This window comes from Oncorhynchus mykiss, chromosome 10 (genome assembly GCF_057628025.1).
Source record: "Oncorhynchus mykiss isolate SJ-2025 chromosome 10, ASM5762802v1, whole genome shotgun sequence".
Taxonomy (NCBI): Eukaryota; Metazoa; Chordata; class Actinopteri; order Salmoniformes; family Salmonidae; genus Oncorhynchus; species Oncorhynchus mykiss.
Window position 1 is genome coordinate 60,630,943 of NC_143031.1, and position 22,224 is coordinate 60,653,166.

The 22,224-nt window shown below is 47.1% G+C and overlaps 1 protein-coding gene across 2 annotated transcripts; it reads right to left on the reverse strand.

The window, feature by feature from the left end:
- Positions 1-7,892: 7,892 nt before the first annotated feature.
- Positions 7,893-22,070, reverse strand: LOC110534392 (T-cell ecto-ADP-ribosyltransferase 2). Of its 2 annotated transcripts, none has more exons than XM_021619242.3 (4): positions 21,646-22,070; positions 16,742-16,829; positions 14,121-14,827; positions 7,893-13,984 (listed from the first exon to the last, which is right to left on the reverse strand). In XM_021619242.3, the coding sequence occupies exons 2-4, from the start codon at positions 16,799-16,801 to the stop codon at positions 13,852-13,854; spliced, it is 900 nt and encodes a 299-aa protein (XP_021474917.3). In that variant the 5' UTR covers positions 16,802-16,829; positions 21,646-22,070; the 3' UTR covers positions 7,893-13,851. The 2 variants fall into 2 exon arrangements, with proteins under 2 accessions (XP_021474917.3, XP_036789392.2); XM_036933497.2 differs by lacking the exon at positions 21,646-22,070 and adding an exon at positions 18,784-19,006.
- Positions 22,071-22,224: the final 154 nt, after the last annotated feature.

A 22,224-nucleotide genomic window follows, 5' to 3' on the forward strand; every position in this document is an offset into this window, starting at 1 on the left:
GAGTGTTTGATGTATTTCATACCATTCCACTGATTCCGCTCCACCAATTACCACAAGCCCATCCTCCCCAATTAAGGTGCCACCGATCTGTGTTCCAGATAAATACAGTAAGTATATTTTTGATCAGCGATCATCATGAGATCTTTATGTAACAGCGCCCTCTGGTGTTTGTGATCAGACTTAACCGTGGCGTTCAGGAACAAGTTGTTGGTGAACTCCACGATACAGGGCCCGGGGGAGCATGGGTCCCCCTCCAGCTCCAGTGGTCACATTGTTGGGTGCGGCCGTGCTCAGGATGCTAGCGGACACGTACAAGGTGAACTGTGGGCCATTGAGCAGGCCAGTAGCGGCCCAGGTTGAAACCGTTGATCCACACCTGGCCCTAGTGATTAAAACAAAACAAAGGAAAATCATTCACAAAAAGGCTAGAAATAACGTACGTGTTCAGGATTCAGAAGTGTCAGGGACCATGAACAAATATGCTGCACTAGGGTATATGAAACTAACGTGGTTCAGTAAACAGTGCTTATGTGATGAGTAACCTTGTCTGAGATCTGAAGAGGTGTGTCTAAGGCAAATGCCTCGGCTTTAGCTCGGAGGGCTAACACACCAGTCTTGTCATCACACAGAAGTCACAGGTCAGTTATACTGACCAAAACTATAAATGCAACATGCGACAATTTCTACGATTTTTCATTAGGCCCTAATCTATGTATTTCAGATGACTGGGTGTGACCACCATTTGCCTCATGGGGCACTCTGTTCACAACTTTGACATCAGCAAACCGCTCGCCCACATGACACCATACATGTGATCTGCAGTTGTGAGGCAGGTTGGACATACTGTCAAATTCTCTAAAACGATGTTGGACGAGGCTTATGGTAGAAATATGAACATTCAATTATCTGGCAACAGCTTTGGTGGACATTCCGGCAGTCAGCATGCCAATTGTATGCTCCCTCAAAATTTTAGACATCTGTGGCATTGTGTTGTGTGACAAAACTGCACATTTTAGTGTCCCCAGCACAAGGTGCAAAGGTGCATGCACCTGTGTAACGATCATGCTGTTTAATCAGCTTCTTGATATGCCACACCTGTCAGGTGGATGGATTATCTTGGCAAATAATAAATGCTCACAAACAGGGATGTAAGCAAATTTGTGCACAACATTTGAGAGAAATTAGCTTTTTATGGAACATTATGGAACATTTCTGGGATCATTTATGTCAGCTCATGAAACATGGGACCAACACTTTGCATGTTGCGTTTCAGTGGAGGCTGCTGAGGGGAGGACAGCTCATAATAATGGAATGGAATGGCATCAAACACATGGATTGTATTTGATACGACTCCACTAACTCCGCTCCAGACATTAACATGGGCCCGTCCTCCCCAATTATGGTGTCACCAACCTCCTGTGTTGCGTTTATATTTTTGTTCAGTAATAGATGAGCTGGTTAAGAAGCTAAGATTTTTCTACAAAAACAGATTGTTCCTTTCTCTAAGCAGTGAGAAGCAGATTATTCAGTCAACCTTTTTATCTGTTCTTGATTATGGAGACATTAGTTATCAGATGCTGCTACTCTTAAACCTTTGGATGCCATCTACCATAGTGCCCTTCGTTTGGTTACAGATGAGTTTTGAGACTCATCACTGCATCAAAAGGTTAATGTGTATATATATATATATATATATATATAAAGTATATATTTATGTTGTATATACAGGGCACATTTGCAAAAGAGGCTTAGGTCTCAATATGTCTTCCCTGTTAAAGTAAAGCTAAAAATATATATATATATATATATAATAAAAGTTTGGGTTGGCATTGGGCCAAGTGCAGATTCACCAAACCTTGCAATGGTTTTGGTGTTTTATCATGTAACAATAAATCAAAATGTAATGAACAAAGATACAGAGTCAGACTCTGGAAGTTAGACAGATAAGAATTGTGTAACAATGGCACTGCATAGAGCAACAATATGCATTACATATTTTACCAATCCGATTTGTTTTTTTATCAGAGTAGATGGGAATGAAATAGAATCGACTGAGTTGTTCGACTGAGTCATGAATCACTACATCTCTATCTATGACAAACTGACCATGGCCCCTTTGTCTCCTTCCCAGTTTATGCACTTTATAGACCACTAGAGGGTACCGCAACCAAAGAAATCTCCACCGACAGTATTGCTGTCACGTTCTGACCATCGTTCGTGTGTGTTTTCCTTGTTTTAGTGTTGGTCAGGACGTGAGCTGGGTGGGCATTCTATGTTGGATGTCTTGTTTGTCTATTTCTATGTCTGGCCTGATATGGTTCTCAATCAGAGGCAGGTGTTAGTCATTGTCTCTGATTGGGAACCATATTTAGGTAGCCTGTTTGGTGTTGGGTTTTGTGGGTGATTGTCCTTGTTCCTGTCTCTGTGTTACTTTGCACCAGTATTAGGCTGTTTCGGTTTTCGTGTTACGTTTATTGTTTTTGTATTTGATTCGTGTTTACTTTGTTTCATTAAACATGGATCGCAATAGCCACGCCGCATTTTGGTCTGACTCTCCTTCACATAAAGAAAACCGTTACAGAATCACCCACCACAACAGGACCAAGCGGCGTGGTAACGGGCAGCAGCAGGAGCAGCGCGATAAAAACTTCTGGACTTGGGAGGAAATCCTCGATGGGAGAGGACCCTGGGCAAAACCAGGGGAGTGTCGCCGTCCCAAGGTGCGGCAGCAGGAGCAGCGCGAGGAGGACTGGACATGGGAGGACGAATTAGACGGAAGAGGACCCTGGGCTCAGCCAGGAGAATATCGCCGCCCCAAAGAAGAACTGGAGGCGGCGAAAGCGGAGAGGCGCTGGTATGAGGAGGCAGCACGGCGACGCGGATGGAAGCCTGAGAGTCAGCCCCAAAAATGTCTTGGGGGGGGGGGGCTCACAGGGAGTATGGCTACGCCAGGTAAGAGACCTGCGCAAACTTCCTGTGCTTACCGGGGGGCTAGAGAGACCGGGCAGGCACCGTGTTATGCTGTGGTGCGCACGGTGTCTCCAGTGCGGGTGCATAGCCCGGTGCGGTACATTCCAGCTCTGCATATCGGCTGGGCTAGAGTGAGCATCGAGCCAAGTGCCATGAAGCCGGCTCTACGCATCTGGTCCCCAGTGCGTCTCCTTGGGCCGGCTTACATGGCACCAGCCTTGCGCTCGGTGTCTCCGGTTCACCTGCATAGCCCAGTGCGGGCTATTCCACCTCGCCGCACTGGCAGGGCGACCGGGAGTATTCAACCAGGTAAGGTTGGGCAGGCTCGGTGCTCAAGAGCTCCAGTGCGCCTGCACGGTCCGGTCTATCCAGTACCACCTCCACGCATCAGCCCTCCGGTGGCAGCTCCCCGCACCAGGCTTCCTGTGCGTGTTCTCGGCCCAGTACCACCAGTGCCAGCACCACGCATCAGGCCTACAGTGCGCCTCGCCTGTCCAGCGCTGTCAGAGCCTTCCTCCTCTCCAGCGCTGCCGGAGTCTCCCGCCTATCTAGCGCTGCCAGAGCCTTCCGCCTCTACAGCGCTGCCGGAGTCTCCCACCTGTTCAGCGCAGTTGGAGCCTTCCTCCTCTCCAGCGCTGCCGGAGTCTCCCGCCTGTTTAGCGCTGCCAGAGCCTTCCGTCTCTACAGCGCTGCCGGAGTCTCCAGTCTGCATAGAGCTGCCAGTCTGCAAAGAGCTGCCAGTCTGCAAGGAGCTGCCAGTCTGCAAGGAGCTGCCAGTCTGCAAGGAGCTGCCAGTCTGCAAGGAGCTGCCAGTCTGCAAGGAGCTGCCAGTCTGCATAGAGCTGCCAGTCAGCATGGAGCAGCCAGAGCTGCCAATCTGCAAGGAGCCGCCAGAGCTGCCAGTCTGCAAGGAGCCGCCAGAGCCGCCAGTCTGCAAGGAGCCGCCAGAGCCGCCAGTCTGCAAGGAGCAGCCAGAGCCGCCAGTCTGCAAGGAGCAGCCAGAGCCGCCAGCCAGCATGGAGCAGCCAGGGCCGCCAGTCAGCATGGAGCAGCCAGTGCCGCCAGTCAGCATGGAGCAGCCAGAGCCGCCAGTCAGCATGGAGCAGCCAGAGCCGCCAGTCAGCATGGAGCAGCCAGAGCCGCCAGTCAGCATGGAGCAGCCAGAGCCGCAAGTCAGCATGGAGCAGCCAGAGCCACCAATCTGCAAGGAGCCGCCAGAGCCGCCAGTCTGCAAGGAGCAGCCAGAGCCGCCAGTCTGCAAGGAGCAGCCAGAGCCGCCAGCCAGCATGGAGCAGCCAGGGCCGGCAGTCAGCATGGAGCAGCCAGTGCCGGCAGTCAGCATGGAGCAGCCAGTGCCGCCAGTCAGCATGGAGCAGCCAGAGCCGCCAGTCAGCATGGAGCAGCCAGAGCCGCCAGTCAGCATGGAGCAGCCAGAGCCGCCAGTCAGCATGGAGCAGCCAGAGCTGCCAGTCAGCAAGGAGCAGCCAGAGCCGCCAGTCAGCATGGAGCAGCCAGAGCCGCCAGTCAGCATGGAGCAGCCAGTCAGCATGGAGCAGCCAGAGCAGCCAGTCAGCATGGAGCAGCCAGAGCTGCCAGTCAGCATGGAGCAGCCAGAGCTGCCAGTCAGCATGGAGCAGCCAGAGCCACCAATCTGCAAGGAGCCGCCAGAGCCGCCAGTCTACAAGGAGCCGCCAGAGCCGCCAGTCTGCAAGGAGCAGCCAGAGCCGCCAGTCTGCAAGGAGAAGCCAGAGCCGCCAGCCAGCATGGAGCAGCCAGGGCCGGCAGTCAGCATGGAGCAGCCAGTGCCGCCAGTCAGCATGGAGCAGCCAGTGCCGCCAGTCAGCATGGAGCAGCCAGAGCCGCCAGTCAGCATGGAGCAGCCAGAGCCGCCAGTCAGCATGGAGCAGCCAGAGCCGCCAGTCAGCATGGAGCAGCCAGAGCCGCCAGTCAGCAAGGAGCAGCCAGAGCCACCAGTCAGCATGGAGCAGCCAGAGCCGCCAGTCAGCATGGAGCAGCCAGAGCCGCCAGTCAGCATGGAGCAGCCAGAGCCGCCAGTCAGCATGGAGCAGCCAGTCAGCATGGAGCAGCCAGAGCAGCCAGTCAGCATGGAGCAGCCAGAGCAGCCAGTCAGCATGGAGCAGCCAGAGCTGCCAGTCAGCATGGAGCAGCCAGAGCTGCCAGTCAGCATGGAGCAGCCAGAGCTGCCAGTCAGCATGGAGCAGCCAGAGCCGCCAGTCAGCATGGAAAAGCCAGTCAGCATGGAGCAGCCAGAGCAGCCAGTCAGCATGGAGCAGCCAGAGCTGCCAGTCAGCATGGAGCAGCCAGAGCTGCCAGTCAGCATGGAGCAGCCAGAGCTGCCAGTCAGCATGGAGCAGCCAGAGCCGCCAGTCAGCATGGAAAAGCCAGTCAGCATGGAGCAGCCAGAGCAGCCAGTCAGCATGGAGCAGCCAGAGCTGCCAGTCAGCATGGAGCAGCCAGAGCTGCCAGTCAGCCAGGATCTTCCAGATCCGCCAGTCAGCCAGGATCCGCTATTCAGCCAGGATCCGCCATTCAGCCAGGATCTTCCAGATCCGCCAGTCAGCCAGGATCCGCCAGTCAGCCGGGATCTGCCAGAACTGCCAGTCAGCCAGGATCTGCCAGAACTGCCAGCCAGCCGGGATCTGCCAGAGCCAACTACCTGCCTGGGCTTCCTCTCGGTGCTGAGCTTCCTCTCAGTCCCGAGCTACCCCTCAGTCCCGAGCTACCCCTCAGTCCCGAGCTACCCCTCAGGCCCGAGCTACCCCTCAGGCTCGAGCTACCCCTCAGGCCCGAGCTACCCGTCAGTCCAGAGCTACCCCTCAGTCCCGAGCTGCCCCTCAGTCCAGTGGGGTCCTTGGTGAGGACTACTAGGCCAAGGTCGGCGGCGAAGGTCGCCTATCTAGGGACGCTAAGGAGGTGGACTAAGACAATTATGGAGTGGGGTCCACGTCCAGCGCCAGAGCCGCCACCGCGGACAGATGCCCACCCACACCCTCCCCTATAGGTTTAGGTTGTGCGTTCGGAGTCCGCACCTTGGAGAGGGGGTTCTGTCACGTTCTGACCATCATTCGTGTGTGTTTTCCTTGTTTTAGTGTTGGTCAGGACGTGAGCTGGGTGGGCATTCTATGTTGGATGTCTTGTTTGTCTATTTCTATGTCTGGCCTGATATGGTTCTCAATCAGAGGCAGGTGTTAGTCATTGTCTCTGATTGGGAACCATATTTAGGTAGCCTGTTTGGTGTTGGGTTTTGTGGGTGATTGTCCTTGTTCCTGCCTCTGTGTTACTTTGTACCAGTATTAGGCTGTTTCGGTTTTCGTGTTACGTTTATTGTTTTTGTATTTGATTCGTGTTTACTTTGTTTCATTAAACATGGATCGCAATAGCCACGCCGCATTTTGGTCTGACTCTCCTTCACATAAAGAAAACCGTTACAATTGCTGCCTTCATAAGATCTCTTTTGACATAAAATACCAACAGGTTCATCAACAGCATGCAAAAAATGGTTCTGTAATATGTCTATTTTCACAAAACAAGCTTTATTGGATTATAGATTCATAGCAACAAGCATTCACAAAGACGTGGTTGCACAACTCTGTGTGACCAAACAAGCAAACAAACATACGCTTTACGAATAATTACAACAAAGGATATGTTTTGAAATTGTAATACATTTTAACCACAAATTTGATCAATAGGATAATATTTATGGTCAGGGATATGTTTAAAAATTCTTATGAGCTAACGTGGCTAATTTTGAAACATCTCCTTCATAATATAATATAATAAACTATGGACCCCTCTCTGCCAGGAACCCCTTTGATATCCATTTCATAGGCAAGAGTACAGAGGGATCCTCCTGACACGTTCATACAGAATGGCAAAGTAATAGTGGTTACCGTTTCTCTGACAAATGTATGCAGGAAAGGAAGCATTTTAAGCAGAGATACATTGCGCATGTCACGACTTCGGGCGGCGTCGTCGATCCACTTTTCATTTTCCATTGGTTTTGATTTGTTTTTTCACACAACTGGTTTCTATTCCCTCACTTACTTGTTGTGTATATTAACCCTCTGTTCCCCCCCATGTCTTTGTGTGAGATTGTTTATTGTAGGGCTTGTGCACGTTTCACCGAGAGCATACTAAGGGTTATGTTGTGCCCATTTATCTTGTTGTTCTGGATGCCATTGGTTTTGCTTAATAAACTACTCCGGTTATTATCCACTTCTGCTCTCCTGCGCCTGACTTCTCTGCCGCCAGTTACACACCCCGCTAACCCTGTGTGTTGGGCTCGAGCGGAGTGGGGAGAGCTACATTCAGAATGGACAGTGGCGTATTTCTGAAGAAAGTATCTGTGCCCCTGTGGAGAAAAACATCACAGATGACTTCGCCTCCCGTACACACCCCTGACATCAAGGGCTTTATGGTCGGTTGATTAGTTGTATCCAGTGAGCTGGTACTGGGCTGTAACAAAAGCCTGCACAACATGCAGGTTCCAGGATAAGGATGAAATATTAGCCAAAACATGTGTGGCTCCAGCTGTGAATGAGTCAGTGCGAAAACTTTGTAACTATAAGACCTAAAGGCTAGTGCTACTGTGATTTTGAGCATGGCTTGAGCTTAGAGAAAGAGCACTCTGTCCACATCCCTCATAGGTATGACAGTCATTTCCCCTCACAAATATTACACAACCTAAATATTACTAGGTCATACATACTGTTTGTCTGGACTGTCAGGTTATGAGCCTTACATCATTAATTCAATGCACATGCTTATCACCCCAATGTATGTAAAGTCATTTCCAGCTGGAAAAGCTTACTACTTTTAATTATCTAAACATTTAATTAATAAATCACTCCTTCCCACCCCATCTCAATGCCAAAGGTGTCCTATACAACACTCAAAACTGCTCAACTTGTTTCTTTATTCGATAACAAAACAAGAGGAAAATTAAATTACATCTATGAAAACTGGACCCACCCACAGTCAATTGTTGTGATACCAAAATATTTGCTAAATGTGTTATGCATATTGTTTAAAACGTACCATGATATATATATATATATTTTTACAAAAACAATAAAATGCAAAGAAATACATTTTTCAAGAGAATATCATTATGCTAAGAGGGGTTTGAAAGGTTGGCGCTTTGTCACATTTGATGAATATCTGTGTGCACTGATATTACATACATGCAATTGTGTGTGTGTGTGTGTGTGTGTGTGTTTGTCATTTTCAATAGAAGCAGTGAAGAGGTCATTGGATCTCAACCAAAACAATGGAAATGCCATGGAAACGCATCGCATGGGGGAAAGATGTTGTGGGGGGAAAGATCCAGAATCTGTCATGTACTGTCATGTTGTCTTGTCTCTGTCCTTTCCCTTCACCCTGTCTCCCTCTGCTGGTCGTGTTAGGTTACCTTTTCTCCCCCGCTTTCCCCCAGCTGTCCCTTGTCTCCTCTAACTACCCATTCACCCCGTTCCCCACCTGTTCCCTTTTTTCCCTCTGATTAGGTCCCAATATCTCTCTCTGTTTCTGCTCCTGTCCTTGTCGGATTCTTGTTTGTTTGTGTCATTCATGCCTGAACCAGACTGTCGTCATGTTTGCTGTAACCTTGTCCTGTCCTGTCGGAATCTGCCGGTCCATCTGAGCCTACCTATGTTTGGTAATTAAAGAAGCTCTGTTTAAGTTGATTCGCTTTTGGGTCCTCATTCACTCTCCATAACAGAAGAATCCGACCAAGAATGGACCCAGCGACTTCGGATCCTCTCCACTCAGCCGTCGAGATCCAGGGAGCGATGCTAGGCAGACACAAGCAGGAATTGTCTGCTGCTCGACATGCCGTTGAGACCCTGGCCACCCAAGTCTCCAACCTCACAGAACAGGTTCACCATCTCCGCCTCGATCCACCGGCCACTTCCAGGGCTTTCGAATCTCCGGAGCCCAGAATCAATAACCCGCCGTGTTACTCTGGGGAGCCCACTGAATGCCGCTCGTTCCTCACCCAGTGTGATATTGTGTTTTCTCTCCAGCCCAACACTTACTCCAGGAGCACTGCTCGTGTCGCCTACGTCATATCTCTCCTTATTGGACGGGCTCGTGAGTGGGGCACGGCAATCTGGGAGGCAAGGGCTGAGTGTACTAACCAGTATCAAGACTTTAAGGAGGAGATGATACGGGTTTTTGATCGATCTGTTTTTGGGGAGGAGGCTTCCAGGGCCCTGTCTTCCCTATGTCAAGGCAATCGATCCATAACAGACTACTCTATTGAGTTTCGCACTCTTGCTGTCTCCAGTGGCTGGAACGAGCCGGCCTTGCTCGCTCGTCTTCTGGAGGGTTTCCGCGCAGAGGTAAAGGATGAGATTCTCTCCCGGGAGGTTCCTTCCAGCGTGGATTCCTTGATTGAACTCGCTATTCGCATTGAGCGACGGGTTGATCTTCGTCACCGAGCTCGTGGAAAGGAGCTCGCGCTCTCCGTCGCCTCCCTCTCCGCATCACTACCATCTTCCTCTGCCGGCTCGGGTGCTGAGCCCATGCAGCTGGGAGGTATCCGCATCTCGACTGAGGAGAGGGAACGGAGAATCACCAACCGCCTCTGTCTCTATTGCGGTTCCGCTGGTCATTTTGTCACTTCATGTCCAGTAAAAGGCCAGAGCTCGTCAGTAAGCGGAGGGCTACTGGTGAGCGCTACTACTCCTGTCTCTCCTTCAAGATCCTGCACTACCTTGTCGGTCCATCTACGCTGGACCGGTTCGTCAGCTTCCTGCAGTGCCTTAATAGACTCTGGGGCGGAGGGCTGTTTTATGGACGAGACCTGGGCTCGGGAACATGACATTCCTCTCAGACAGTTAAAGGAGCCCACGGCCTTGTTCGCCCTGGATGGTAGTCCTCTCCCCAGGATTCAGCGTGAGACGCTACCTTTAACCCTCACTGTTTCTGGTAATCATAGTGAAACCATTTCTTTTTTAATTTTTCGTTCACCTTTTACACCTGTTGTTTTGGGCCATCCCTGGCTAGTTTGTCATAATCCTTCCATTAATTGGTCTAGTAATTCTATCCTCTCCTGGAACGTCTCTTGTCATGTGAAATGTTTAATGTCTGCTATCCCTCCTGTTTCCTCTGTCTCTTCTTCACAGGAGGAGCCTGGTGATTTGACAGGGGTGCCGGAGGAATATCACGATCTGCGCACGGTGTTCAGTCGGTCCAGGGCCACCTCTCTTCCTCCACACCGGTCGTATGATTGTAGTATTGATCTCCTTCCGGGAACCACCCCCCCCCGGGGTAGACTATACTCTCTGTCGGCTCCCGAACGTAAGGCTCTCGAAGATTATTTGTCTGTAGCTCTTGACGCCGGTACCATAGTCCCCTCCTCCTCTCCCGCCGGAGCGGGGTTTTTTTTTGTCAAGAAGAAGGACGGGTCTCTGCGCCCCTGCATAGATTATCGAGGGCTGAATGACATAACAGTGAAGAATCGTTATCCGCTTCCTCTTATGTCTTCAGCCTTCGAGATCCTGCAGGGAGCCAGGTTTTTCACTAAGTTGGACCTTCGTAACGCTTACCATCTCGTGCGCATCAGGGAGGGGGACGAGTGGAAGACGGCGTTTAACACTCCGTTAGGGCACTTTGAATACCGGGTTCTTCCTTTCGGCCTCGCTAACGCTCCAGCTGTCTTTCAGGCATTAGTCAATGATGTCCTGAGAGACATGCTGAACATCTTTGTTTTCGTTTACCTTGACGATATCCTGATTTTTTCACCGTCACTCCAGATTCATGTTCAGCACGTTCGACGTGTCCTCCAGCGCCTTTTAGAGAATTGTCTTTTTGTGAAGGCTGAGAAGTGCACTTTTCATGCCTCCTCCGTCACATTTCTCGGTTCTGTTATTTCCGCTGAAGGCATTAAGATGGATCCCGCTAAGGTCCAAGCTGTCATTGATTGGCCCGTCCCTAAGTCACGCGTCGAGCTGCAGCGCTTTCTCGGCTTCGCGAACTTCTATCGTCGTTTCATCCGTAATTTCGGTCAGGTGGCAGCTCCTCTCACAGCCCTTACTTCTGTCAAGACGTGCTTTAAGTGGTCCGTTTCCGCCCAGGGAGCTTTTGATCTCCTCAAGAATCGTTTTACATCCGCTCCTATCCTTGTTACACCTGACGTCTCTAGACAGTTCGTTGTCGAGGTTGACGCGTCAGAGGTGGGAGTGGGAGCCATCCTTTCTCAGCGCTCCCTCTCTGACGACAAGGTCCACCCATGCGCGTATTTTTCTCATCGCCTGTCGCCGTCGGAACGTAACTATGATGTGGGTAACCGCAAACTGCTCGCCATCCGGTTAGCCCTAGGCGAATGGCGACAGTGGTTGGAGGGGGCGACCGTTCCTTTTGTCGTTTGGACTGACCATAGGAACCTTGAGTACATCCGTTCTGCCAAACGACTTAATGCGCGTCAGGCGCGTTGGGCGCTGTTTTTCGCTCGTTTCGAGTTCGTGATTTCTTATCGTCCGGGCTCTAAGAACACCAAGCCTGATGCTTTGTCTCGTCTCTTCAGTTCTTCAGTAGCCTCCACTGACCCCGAGGGGATTCTCCCTGAGGGGCGTGTTGTCGGGTTGACTGTCTGGGGAATTGAGAGGCAGGTAAAGCAAGCACTCACTCAAACTCCGTCGCCGCGCGCTTGTCCTAGGAACCTTCTTTTCGTTCCCGTTCCTACTCGTCTGGCCGTTCTTCAGTGGGCTCACTCTGCCAAGTTAGCCGGCCACCCTGGCGTTCGGGGTACGCTTGCTTCCATTCGCCAGCGTTTCTGGTGGCCCACCCGGGAGCATGACACGCGTCGTTTCGTGGCTGCTTGTTCGGTCTGCGCGCAGACTAAGTCCGGTAACTCTCCTCCTGCCGGCCGTCTCAGGCCGCTTCCTATTCCCTCTCGACCGTGGTCTCACATCGCCTTAGATTTTGTCACCGGACTGCCTTCGTCAGTGGGGAAGACTGTTATTCTTACGGTTGTCGATAGGTTCTCTAAGGCGGCTCATTTCATTCCCCTTGCTAAGCTTCCTTCTGCTAAAGAGACGGCACAAATCATCATCGAGAATGTTTTCAGAATTCATGGCCTTCCGTCAGACGTCGTTTCGGACAGAGGTCCGCAATTCACGTCTCAATTTTGGAGGGAGTTTTGCCGTTTGATTGGGGCTTCCGTCAGTCTCTCTTCCGGCTTTCACCCCCAGTCTAACGGTCAAGCAGAACGGGCCAATCAGACTATTGGTCGCATCTTACGCAGTCTTTCTTTTCGCAACCCTGCGTCTTGGTCAGAACAGCTCCCCTGGGCAGAATACGCCCACAACTCGCTTCCTTCGTCTGCGACCGGGCTATCTCCTTTTCAGAGTAGCCTCGGGTACCAGCCTCCGTTGTTCTCATCTCAGTTCGCCGAGTCCAGCGTCCCCTCCGCTCAGGCTTTTGTCCAACGTTGCGAGCGCACCTGGAAGAGGGTCAGGTCTGCACTTTGCCGTTATAGGGCGCAGACTGTGAGAGCTGCTAATAAGCGTAGAACTAAGAGCCCTAGATATTGTCGCGGTCAGAGAGTTTGGCTCTCCACTCAGAACCTTCCCCTTAAGACGGCTTCTCGCAAGTTGACCCCGCGGTTCATTGGTCCATTCCGTATCTCTCAGGTCATTAATCCTGTCGCAGTGCGACTTCTTCTTCCGCGATATCTTCGTCGCGTCCACCCGGTCTTCCATGTCTCCTGTGTTAAGCCCGTTCTTCGCGCCCCCGCTCGTCTTCCCCCCCCCCCCCCCCATCCTTGTCGAGGGCGCACCTATCTACAGGGTCCGTAAGATCTTGGACATGCGTCCTCGGGGCCGTGGTCATCAGTACCTAGTTGACTGGGAGGGGTACGGTCCTGAGGAGAGGAGTTGGGTTCCCTCTCGGGACGTGCTGGACCGTGCGCTGATTGATGATTTCCTCCGTTGCCGCCAGGTTTCCTCCTCGAGTGCGCCAGGAGGCGCTCGGTGAGTGGGGGGGTACTGTCATGTACTGTCATGTTGTCTTGTCTCTGTCCTTTCCCTTCACCCTGTCTCCCTCTGCTGGTCGTGTTAGGTTACCTTTTCTCCCCCGCTTTCCCCCAGCTGTCCCTTGTCTCCTCTAACTACCCATTCACCCCGTTCCCCACCTGTTCCCTTTTTTCCCTCTGATTAGGTCCCAATATCTCTCTCTGTTTCTGCTCCTGTCCTTGTCGGATTCTTGTTTGTTTGTGTCATTCATGCCTGAACCAGACTGTCGTCATGTTTGCTGTAACCTTGTCCTGTCCTGTCGGAATCTGCCGGTCCATCTGAGCCTACCTATGTTTGGTAATTAAAGAAGCTCTGTTTAAGTTGATTCGCTTTTGGGTCCTCATTCACTCTCCATAACAGAATCTCAATGGCCACCAGCAAAATTAGCCTACTAGGCTAATTAGGCTATTGTTTATGTGTTTTTCACACCATGTTGAGGTAAAAATCGGAGAATAATGCTGGTATGGATGTCAACCCGAATACATGTTGATGTCATCATCACCAAGAAACTGTATTACAGTTAAAAAAACGACTACCACCATCGACTTCTCTATACTAGCTATGCTACCAGTCAATACAAATGGGAGTTAGCCTTTAGCAGTCACTTCTACTAAACCTGAAACGGGACTACTTCTAAATGTTATGCCGTGAAAACAGACATATATCCAAATCAAACTTTAGTGAGCACATTATGGGCATGTTACAATACATCAAAAATTACAATTTGACAAATATCTATTTTGTTAAATAAGATTGGTTGAATGTGCGTCCTTCTATCCCCCACGGTCTGCGTTCCATTGACTTCTTTACCGCATCTATTAGCACTCAACACTTTAGTTTATCAGAGGTCATCAGTCCTGGTGATCAGGGAGATAGAGAGAGATACAACCACAAGAACAGACAGGCTACTGCCAAGCCATTGAGTAGAGGAGCCTTTGGGGGTGATTGATGGAGGACTCGTACTTGTAGGAGATCTGGTGAGACAAAGACAGACTTTCATTCTCCAAAGAATAAGGTAGACATTTTAAAAACACTCAACTCTTGTGTCGTCTACACCTGTTTGGTAGTCCAATGTTGTCATGTCTTTTCGCTTACATAACCTGGCCTCACCTGGGGAAGAGGTAACAGTCGCGGATGCTGTCAATGCTGTGAGTTCTTGAACTTGTCAAAACGATCTCTCTGTACTCGTGATCTTTATTTCTTACATTCTTTACCTCAGCCACCCTAAACACCTCTGCTGGGGATATCAGCTGATCAATGCTGTCTGAGAAGCAAGTGTACTCATCAATGTTGACTACAGTGCAGGAAATAATGTTGAAAAGGATCCCATTGTCTGAAGCAGATTCCTCCGCATCGGAACGCTTGGCCTTGGTTGTGGTAAACCTCCCAAATCGCACTTCTGACCCTACTTGTGCCTCATACTCTTTGCTTGAGCCACGAAACACAGTTTGGCAGTTCTCAGTCTTCAAAAGCCTCATGGCATCCATTAGAAGGAAGTGGAGGGATTTGAACTGGAAGTTGCCATTATAGACAGTGACATTCCCACCCTGAGTCTCCACTGCTTGGTTGAACATATTTCTGAACTCATTTCCCCCATGTCCATAAGCCACCAATGCATCCGTGTGTTGCTTGACGCCTCCCGGGATTAACTTTGTACACTGCTTTGCCCCCCAGACATCCCTATACTCTAAACTGCCTTTCAGTTCTTCTTCCAGCAGACCCCCTTCCACAACCTTCTTCAACATCTGCTCCCGACAGTGAGTGTACTGGTCATCCACGGCATTAGGAACCATGTCCATTACCTTTGCCTGAGTCACCTGTAATAGAAAAGAGAATTGTTACCTTTTTAGTACAGGTAGTATCACAGCGTAACAATGTATAGCACTTAACATGTTATGACAATACAAGTTCAAATTCAAGCATTTTTCAAAAGAAGTACATCAAGGCCAGTTTCCCAGACCCAGAGTGAGCCTAGTTCTTGACTAAAAATCATGCTCAATGGAGAGTCCAGGAATAGGCTCACTCTGGATCTGGGAAACGGGCCCAGAAGTCTGTCCTTACAGTATGGCTGGTTCAATCAGTGGTGTAAAGTACTTAAGTAAAAATACTTTAAAGTACTACTTAAGTCATTTTTTAGGGTATCTGTACTTTACTTTACTATTTACATTTTTGACAACTTTTACTTTTACTTCACTACATTCCTATAGAAAATATTGTACTTTTTACTGCATACATTGTCCCTGACAACCAAAAGTACATTTTGAATGCTTAGCAGGACTGTGAAATTCACGCACTTATCAAGAGAACTAGTGGTCATCCCTACTGCCTATGGTCAGGCGGACTCACTAAACACAAATGCATCTTTTGCAAATAATGTCTGAGTGTTGGAGTGTGCCCTTGGCTATACATACATTTTAAAAACAAGAAAATGGTACTCTCTGTTTTGCTTAATATAAAGGTATTTATTATTTATACGTTTACTGTTGATACTTAAGAATATTTTAGCAATTACATTTACTTTTGATACCTAAGTATATTTAAAACTAAATACTCTTTTCCTCAAGTAGTATTTTACTGGGTGACTTTCACTTTCTATTAAGGTACACTACTGCTCAAAAGTTTGGAGTCACTTAGAAATGTCCTTGTTTTTGAAAGAAAAGCCATTTTTTTGTCCATTAAAATAACAAAATTCATCAGAAATACAGTGTAGACATTGTTAATGTTGTAAATGACTATTGTAGCTGGAAACGGCTGATTTGTTATGGAATATCTACATAGGGTACAGAGGCCCGTTATCAGCAACCATCACTCTTGTGTTCCAATGGCACGTTGTGTTAGCTAATCCAAGTTTATCATTTTAAAAGTGTAAGGGAATTCGTCTTCTGACGAAGAGGAGTAGTAGGAAGGATCGGAGGACCAATGCGCAGCGTGGTAAGTGTTCATGATATTTATTATAACTCAGAACACTAAATAATAAAACAACAAAGAGAACGAACTGAAACCGAAACACTTCTGTCTGGTGCAGACACAAAACAGAAAACAATTACCCACGAAACACAGGTGGGAAAAGGCTACCTAAGTATGATTCTCAATCAGAGACAACGAACGACACCTGCCTCTGATTGAGAACCATACCAGGCCAAACACAAAAACACAACATATAAAAAAGAACATAGACAACCCACCCCAACTCACGCCCTGACCAAACTAAAACAAAGACATAACAAAGGAACTAAGGTCAGAACGTGACAAAAAGGCTAATTGATCATTAGAAAACCCTTTTGCAATTCTGTTAGCACAGCTGAAAACTGGTGTATGTTGATTAAAGAAGCAATAAAACTGGCCATCATAAGACTAGTTGAGAATCTGGAGCATCCGCATTTGTGGTTCGATTACAGGCTCAAAATGGCCAGAAACAAATAACAAAGAATTGCTGCAAATGGAGGATTCTTTGACGAAAGCAAAGTTTGAAGGACACAATCATTATTTCAATTACAAATCATTATTTATAACCTTGTCAACAACTTGACAATAGTTCCTATTCATTTTGCAACTAACTTCATGCATGTTTTCATGGAAAACAAGGACTTTTCTAAGTGACCCCAAACTTTTGAACGGTAGGGTATCTATACTTTTACTCAAGTTTGACAATTGGATACTTTTTCCACATCTGGGTTCAATCATTTCAATCTTATGACCCCCAAAAAAATGTGTTTGGTCAAAACTCTTACCCTGTGAGAGAGCGCAGCAACGAGGATCAATATGAATGTCTTCTCTCTCTGGCCCTGCATTTTCCCAGAAATGGCTGCCTTGTGTGTTCTGGTGACCAATAAATGAGGGATTGAGAGGAGATGGGACAGATCAGAGATGAGAAACAAAATGCAATTGAGAATAAATTACATTGTGAGGTTATAAATAGCAAACAAGAATCTTAAACTTACACAGACACAATTTTACTGTATGTTTTACAACATTTAGGGGTCTTTCATCACAAAATGTCCAGGCAATGTTTAACTACACAACTACTGCCCCTTCTCACAGGTATTATTCTGAAAGTTGACGCAACTACTACATAGATATTTTCAGTGTGGTATGTTCCTAGACTCAAGTGTAAGTAGCCTACAGCTGTTTTAATTGAGTAAGTTAACTATTAATGACTCAAACTATAGGTCTACAATTCACTGTTATAAAAGGCCCTGAAACCTAACAAACATAACATGAGACAATCAAAATAATACATGAAAGATATGATTTGGACACATAGCTTCAGAGTCGTATGGTGATCTAAATGTAATTAACAAACACACAGAGTCAGAGTCTGGAAGTTGGACAGATAAGCATCGTGAAACAATGACACTGCATAGGGCTACAATATGCAATACACATTTTACTAATCAGTTTTGGTTTTTAGTAGAGTAGATGGAAATTAAATAGAATCGACTGAGTTGTTCGACTGAATCATGAATCGAGGCATCTCTATATATGACAGTCGGACAGTAAAACCTTAACTGGGGAGGACGGGCTCATAGTAATGGCTGGAACGGAATTAATGGAATGCTATCGAACACATCAAATACATGGTTTTAATGCGTTTGATACCATTCCATTCACTGCATTCCAGCCATTATTATGAGCCGTCCTCCCCTCAGCAGCTTCCTGTGATGCTATGGCATTTCTGTCTGCAATGTTTACATTTGCATATTGATCGTGGCCCGGTATGTAGCCCTTTTATACTCCTGGGTTTCACAAACCTGGTCCCCCCCCCCCCCCCCCCCCCCCCCCCCACACACTAATGTAATGCAAGTTGGTCCCCCCCATGTGACATTTTCGCATACCCGGATATGGCATGACATTTCAAATTATTAATTTAATAAAAGTTAAATTATTTAATGTAGTTTCTATGAAGTGCACGTGCGCCAAATAAAAAGACCAGTAGCCAACCAGAAGCCTTCAGGTGTGTAGCTTTTTTTTTATGTTGGCCATTCAAAGTGGCAAAGAGGCTCAATGTCAAGGAAGTGGAGTGGGAGTTCACTGACGCAATGCAAGTTGGAAAAAAATACGGAAATAAAAGTTAACGAAATAAGGATTAGGCTACAATGAGTAGGCTGTTGTTTTATCTGAATTGGTTTGGGGAGAAAGCTCAGCATGTGGCCTCAATTACAGATGCCTTCAGAATGGTTGACTTTTCCACATTTCACTGATCTTTGTGCCAGTTTTCGGTTTGACAATTTGTTTCAAGTGTATGTGGCGGTTCTGGCTTGTTTGGCACCCTGGGAGAACCCGCCCTTCAGCAGCAACCGAACTCGGGGGCGCCCCCTTGATGTCGCCCTGGGTGTCTGCCCATGTCGCCCGTACCTCTATGTTTAATGTAACACACATTCATTAATTATTCATTTCGGTTGCCTATCCTGACGTGAAGTTTGTTCTATTGAAAGTATTTGACTCTGATGTGTGCCAGAGAAAGTATTAGACTCTAGCCACAACATTAAGGAAATTAGAAGAGTGGGGAGAATTCTGGCAGGGGACATTTTTGGCATAACGGCAAGGAGTCGTATACCAGTTAATACTATAGCGAATTGGTTAGGTTACTAATGTTAGCTCATCTGATGTTAGCTGTCTCACTTTATTAGCAAGCTAATTTTCACACCATAAACTCAATTATTTATCAGATAAGTTGGCTAATGTTGCCCAACATTTCTCTGGCTAGCTAACGGGTCCAGCTAGCAAGATACTTAACAGTGCTAATACTTGTTCACCACACTTTCTCCCTCACCTCAAACTTTCCAAAAGCCAGTAGTTTTTCGGTTACAGCTCATGAAGTACGCTTCGTCACCTTCTCACCCCGGTCTCCGTGGTCAGGCTTTTCACCTAAAGTCACCTCTTCGTTATCGTTCAGGGGACGCGCTGCTGTGACTGACAAGCTGACTTTCCAGAGGCGCGCTGATGCTGTAACTAGTAAATTGGTTGTCTCCTCTTTCTTCAGGAATGTGCTGCGCAGCATTCTGCTGTTTACGTAACGATTGGCTGAGCCTTCGTCAAACCCACCCCCAAACCGTTCTCATCAGAGCTACACGAATCACGTATGTCACCTATTTTGGTTTAAAAACGGCGAATTTCGCCGAAAGGTGACTAGTTTGCATCTCTGACAAAGACCACGGAGGTTTTCCAATGTCTTGCAAAGAAGGGGATCTATTGGTAGATAGGTTAAAAAAATAAAAAAAAAAGAAGCAGACAATGAATATCGGTTTGAGCATTGTGAAGTTATTGATTACAGTTGGATGGTGTATCCATACAACCAGTCACTACAAAGGTACAGGCGTCCTTCCTAACTCAGTTGCCGTAGAAGGAAGGAAACCACTCAGGGATTTCAGCATGAGGCCAATGGTGACCTTAAAACAGTTATATAGTTTAATGGATGTGATAGGAGGAAACTGAGGATGGATCAACAACATTTTAGTTACTCCACAATACGAACCTAAATGACAGTGAAAAGAAAGTAGCCTGTACCGAATAAAACATCTTCCAAAACTTGGATCCTGTTTTCAACAAAGCACTATACTATACACTATACTGCAAAAAAGGTGGCAAAGCAATTACATTTTTGTCCTGAACACAAAGTGTTATGTTTTGGGAACATCCAATACAACACATTACTAAGTACCACTCTCCATATTTTAATGTTATGGGTATGCTTGTAATCATTAAGGGAGCTTTTCAGGATAAAAAAGATACGGAATGGAGCTAAGCAAGGGCAAAATCCTAGAGGAAAACCTGGTTCAGTCTGCTTTCCACCAGACACTGGGAGATGAATTCACCTTTCAGCAGGACAATAAGCTAAAACACAAGGCCAAATCTACACTTGAGTTGCGTACCAAGAAGACAGTGAATTTTCCTGAGTGGCCAAGTTACAGTTTTGACTTAAATCTACTTGAAAATCTATGGCAAGACCTTAAAATGGTTGTCTAGCAATGATCAACAACCAATTTGACAGAGCTTGAAGAATTTTGAAAAGAATAATGGACAAATGTTGCACAATGAAGGTGTGGAAAGCTCTTAGACTTACCCAGAAAGACTCACAGCTGTAATCGCTGCCAAAGATGATTCTACAAAGTATTGACTCAGGGGTGTGAATTCTTATGTAAATGAAACATATCTGTATTTTCAATTTCAATAAATGTGCAATAAAATTCTAAAAACATGTTTTCACTTCGTCATTATGGGGTATTGTGTGTAGATGGGTGAGAGAAAACTAAAATGTCAAGAGGTATGAATACTTTCTGAAGGTATTGTATCCTAGCCACAATCCGAATGGGCGTCATTCCTTGGAAAAATCCAGGAGAGCTTAATTTAAAAAAATGAATGCCAACAGTTTTATCTGAGTGCACAAATCAGTATGCCTACCTACCAAAGTCCAGCACTACTACCACCCTTGTTAAAGCCACACACTCCTGGCTGATAGCTACTTGCTGATATGTCCAAAGCCTTTGATTGAGTAGATCACACAAAGCTCATGCAACATCTGTCTGACATTGAACTATGTCCAACTTTACTAGCCTGGCTCCACAGCTACACCACAGGAAGAAAGCAGAGGGTGATGGCAAATGGCACTTTTAGCCCTTGGTCAGAGGTCACCTTTGGTGTGCCACAAGGGGGAGTTGTTGCACCATATCTGTTTCTCATTCACATGTCCACCCGAAAAGTTGTCTTCATTGACACTGGACACTGGATGAAGTAGGGCTGTCCCGAGCCATACTATTAACCAGCATCAAAGAGGTCATTTCCATGGGCTTGGAGGCAAAGCAGCTGGAAGAGTGGGACACATCCAACAACATGCTCCTGAATGGGAAAAAGTCCACAACCCGCAACATTAATCCTAGAAGGACAGGAAAAAACTGTGGTAACAATAACCAAGTATATTGGTTTTCATCTAGACTCTAACCTCAGTGGTGACACACATGTGGAGCAGTCAGTGAGGAAGGCCTCAAAATGCCTGCACTTTTTTAATGGTCTTGCCAGAAATGGCCTACCCACTGAAGATCTGGTCACAGTCTATACTATACTGGTCAGACCTTGTCTGGAATATGGTGGAGTGCTGTTAGTTGGATGCAGTAAAAAGCAGCAGGCCCAACTAGACAAGTTGCAGAGGAGGGCCTTGAGGATCATCTCCATTGTTGGAGCAGTCCAACCACAGCTCCCCTCACTGCAGAGCAGGCTGCAGTGCATCTGGTGAAGGACATGCACACTCTTGACCATCCACTGAATGATATTCTCACTCCAAAAAGAGGTAACTGCACCACCATGCTCCTGAGAAACAGCCATAAACTGTCCTGTATACCGTCCCGTATGAACCGCCTGCGAAACGCCACTCTACCCACTGCTATCAGACTGTACAATAACGCTAGCTCTTAAAAGGTTCTCCCAAAAATTGTATATATTTTTAAATCACATTTTCATATTTAAATTTCTATAATGAAAAATGTCCTGTAATGTCTTAAATTGTTCAATATTCTATGTATGTCACGTATTATGTGTTATGTATTGGAAATTAGTGTTTTGCAATGATTACTAATGTAAATTAATAATTTTTTCAGTTTCATCTGTGAGCAAGAATAAATCAACTCAAACTCTTCATTACCTTCTCTCTCTAGTTGGGAATGCTGCAATGCCACGATCAAGACTGCGCGGAGCCGGCGAGAGATATGGCTCGGAAAATGTACCTCAATCCAGGAATGGAATACAGCCGTGTACTCCTAATTATCCCAACTGACAAATCGAGAAGATTGAAATACTTCCAATTGTTAATGAATGTTCATTTTTAGTCAGCATGCTAGGCTAGGCAATCCGATAGCAGCCCATTGGATTCCATGAAAAGGCGATGCCTAGCGTTGGGGTGAGTAGCTACAGGAAGTGTCATCGAATCAAATAGGCTACTCCAGTCAATATAGACACTGTTATATGGGATGATAATAAATAACATGGTCGCTGCTGCAAGTTAGCTAGATAGTGTTGGCTGTAGCGGGGTTGCCTTGGTGTCTCTCTCTCTCCGTCTGCTCGCTCCCATCTCTCTTTCATGTTCTTCCGCTGCTGCAACAATAAAGTACCATCTTCTCCCTCGCATAGCTGTGTTCAGGTTAAAAACGTAGATTTTTAAAAACCACATGTATTTCAAATATCCGGATATCAGACAAAAATGATTGTTACTATTCGAATAGTA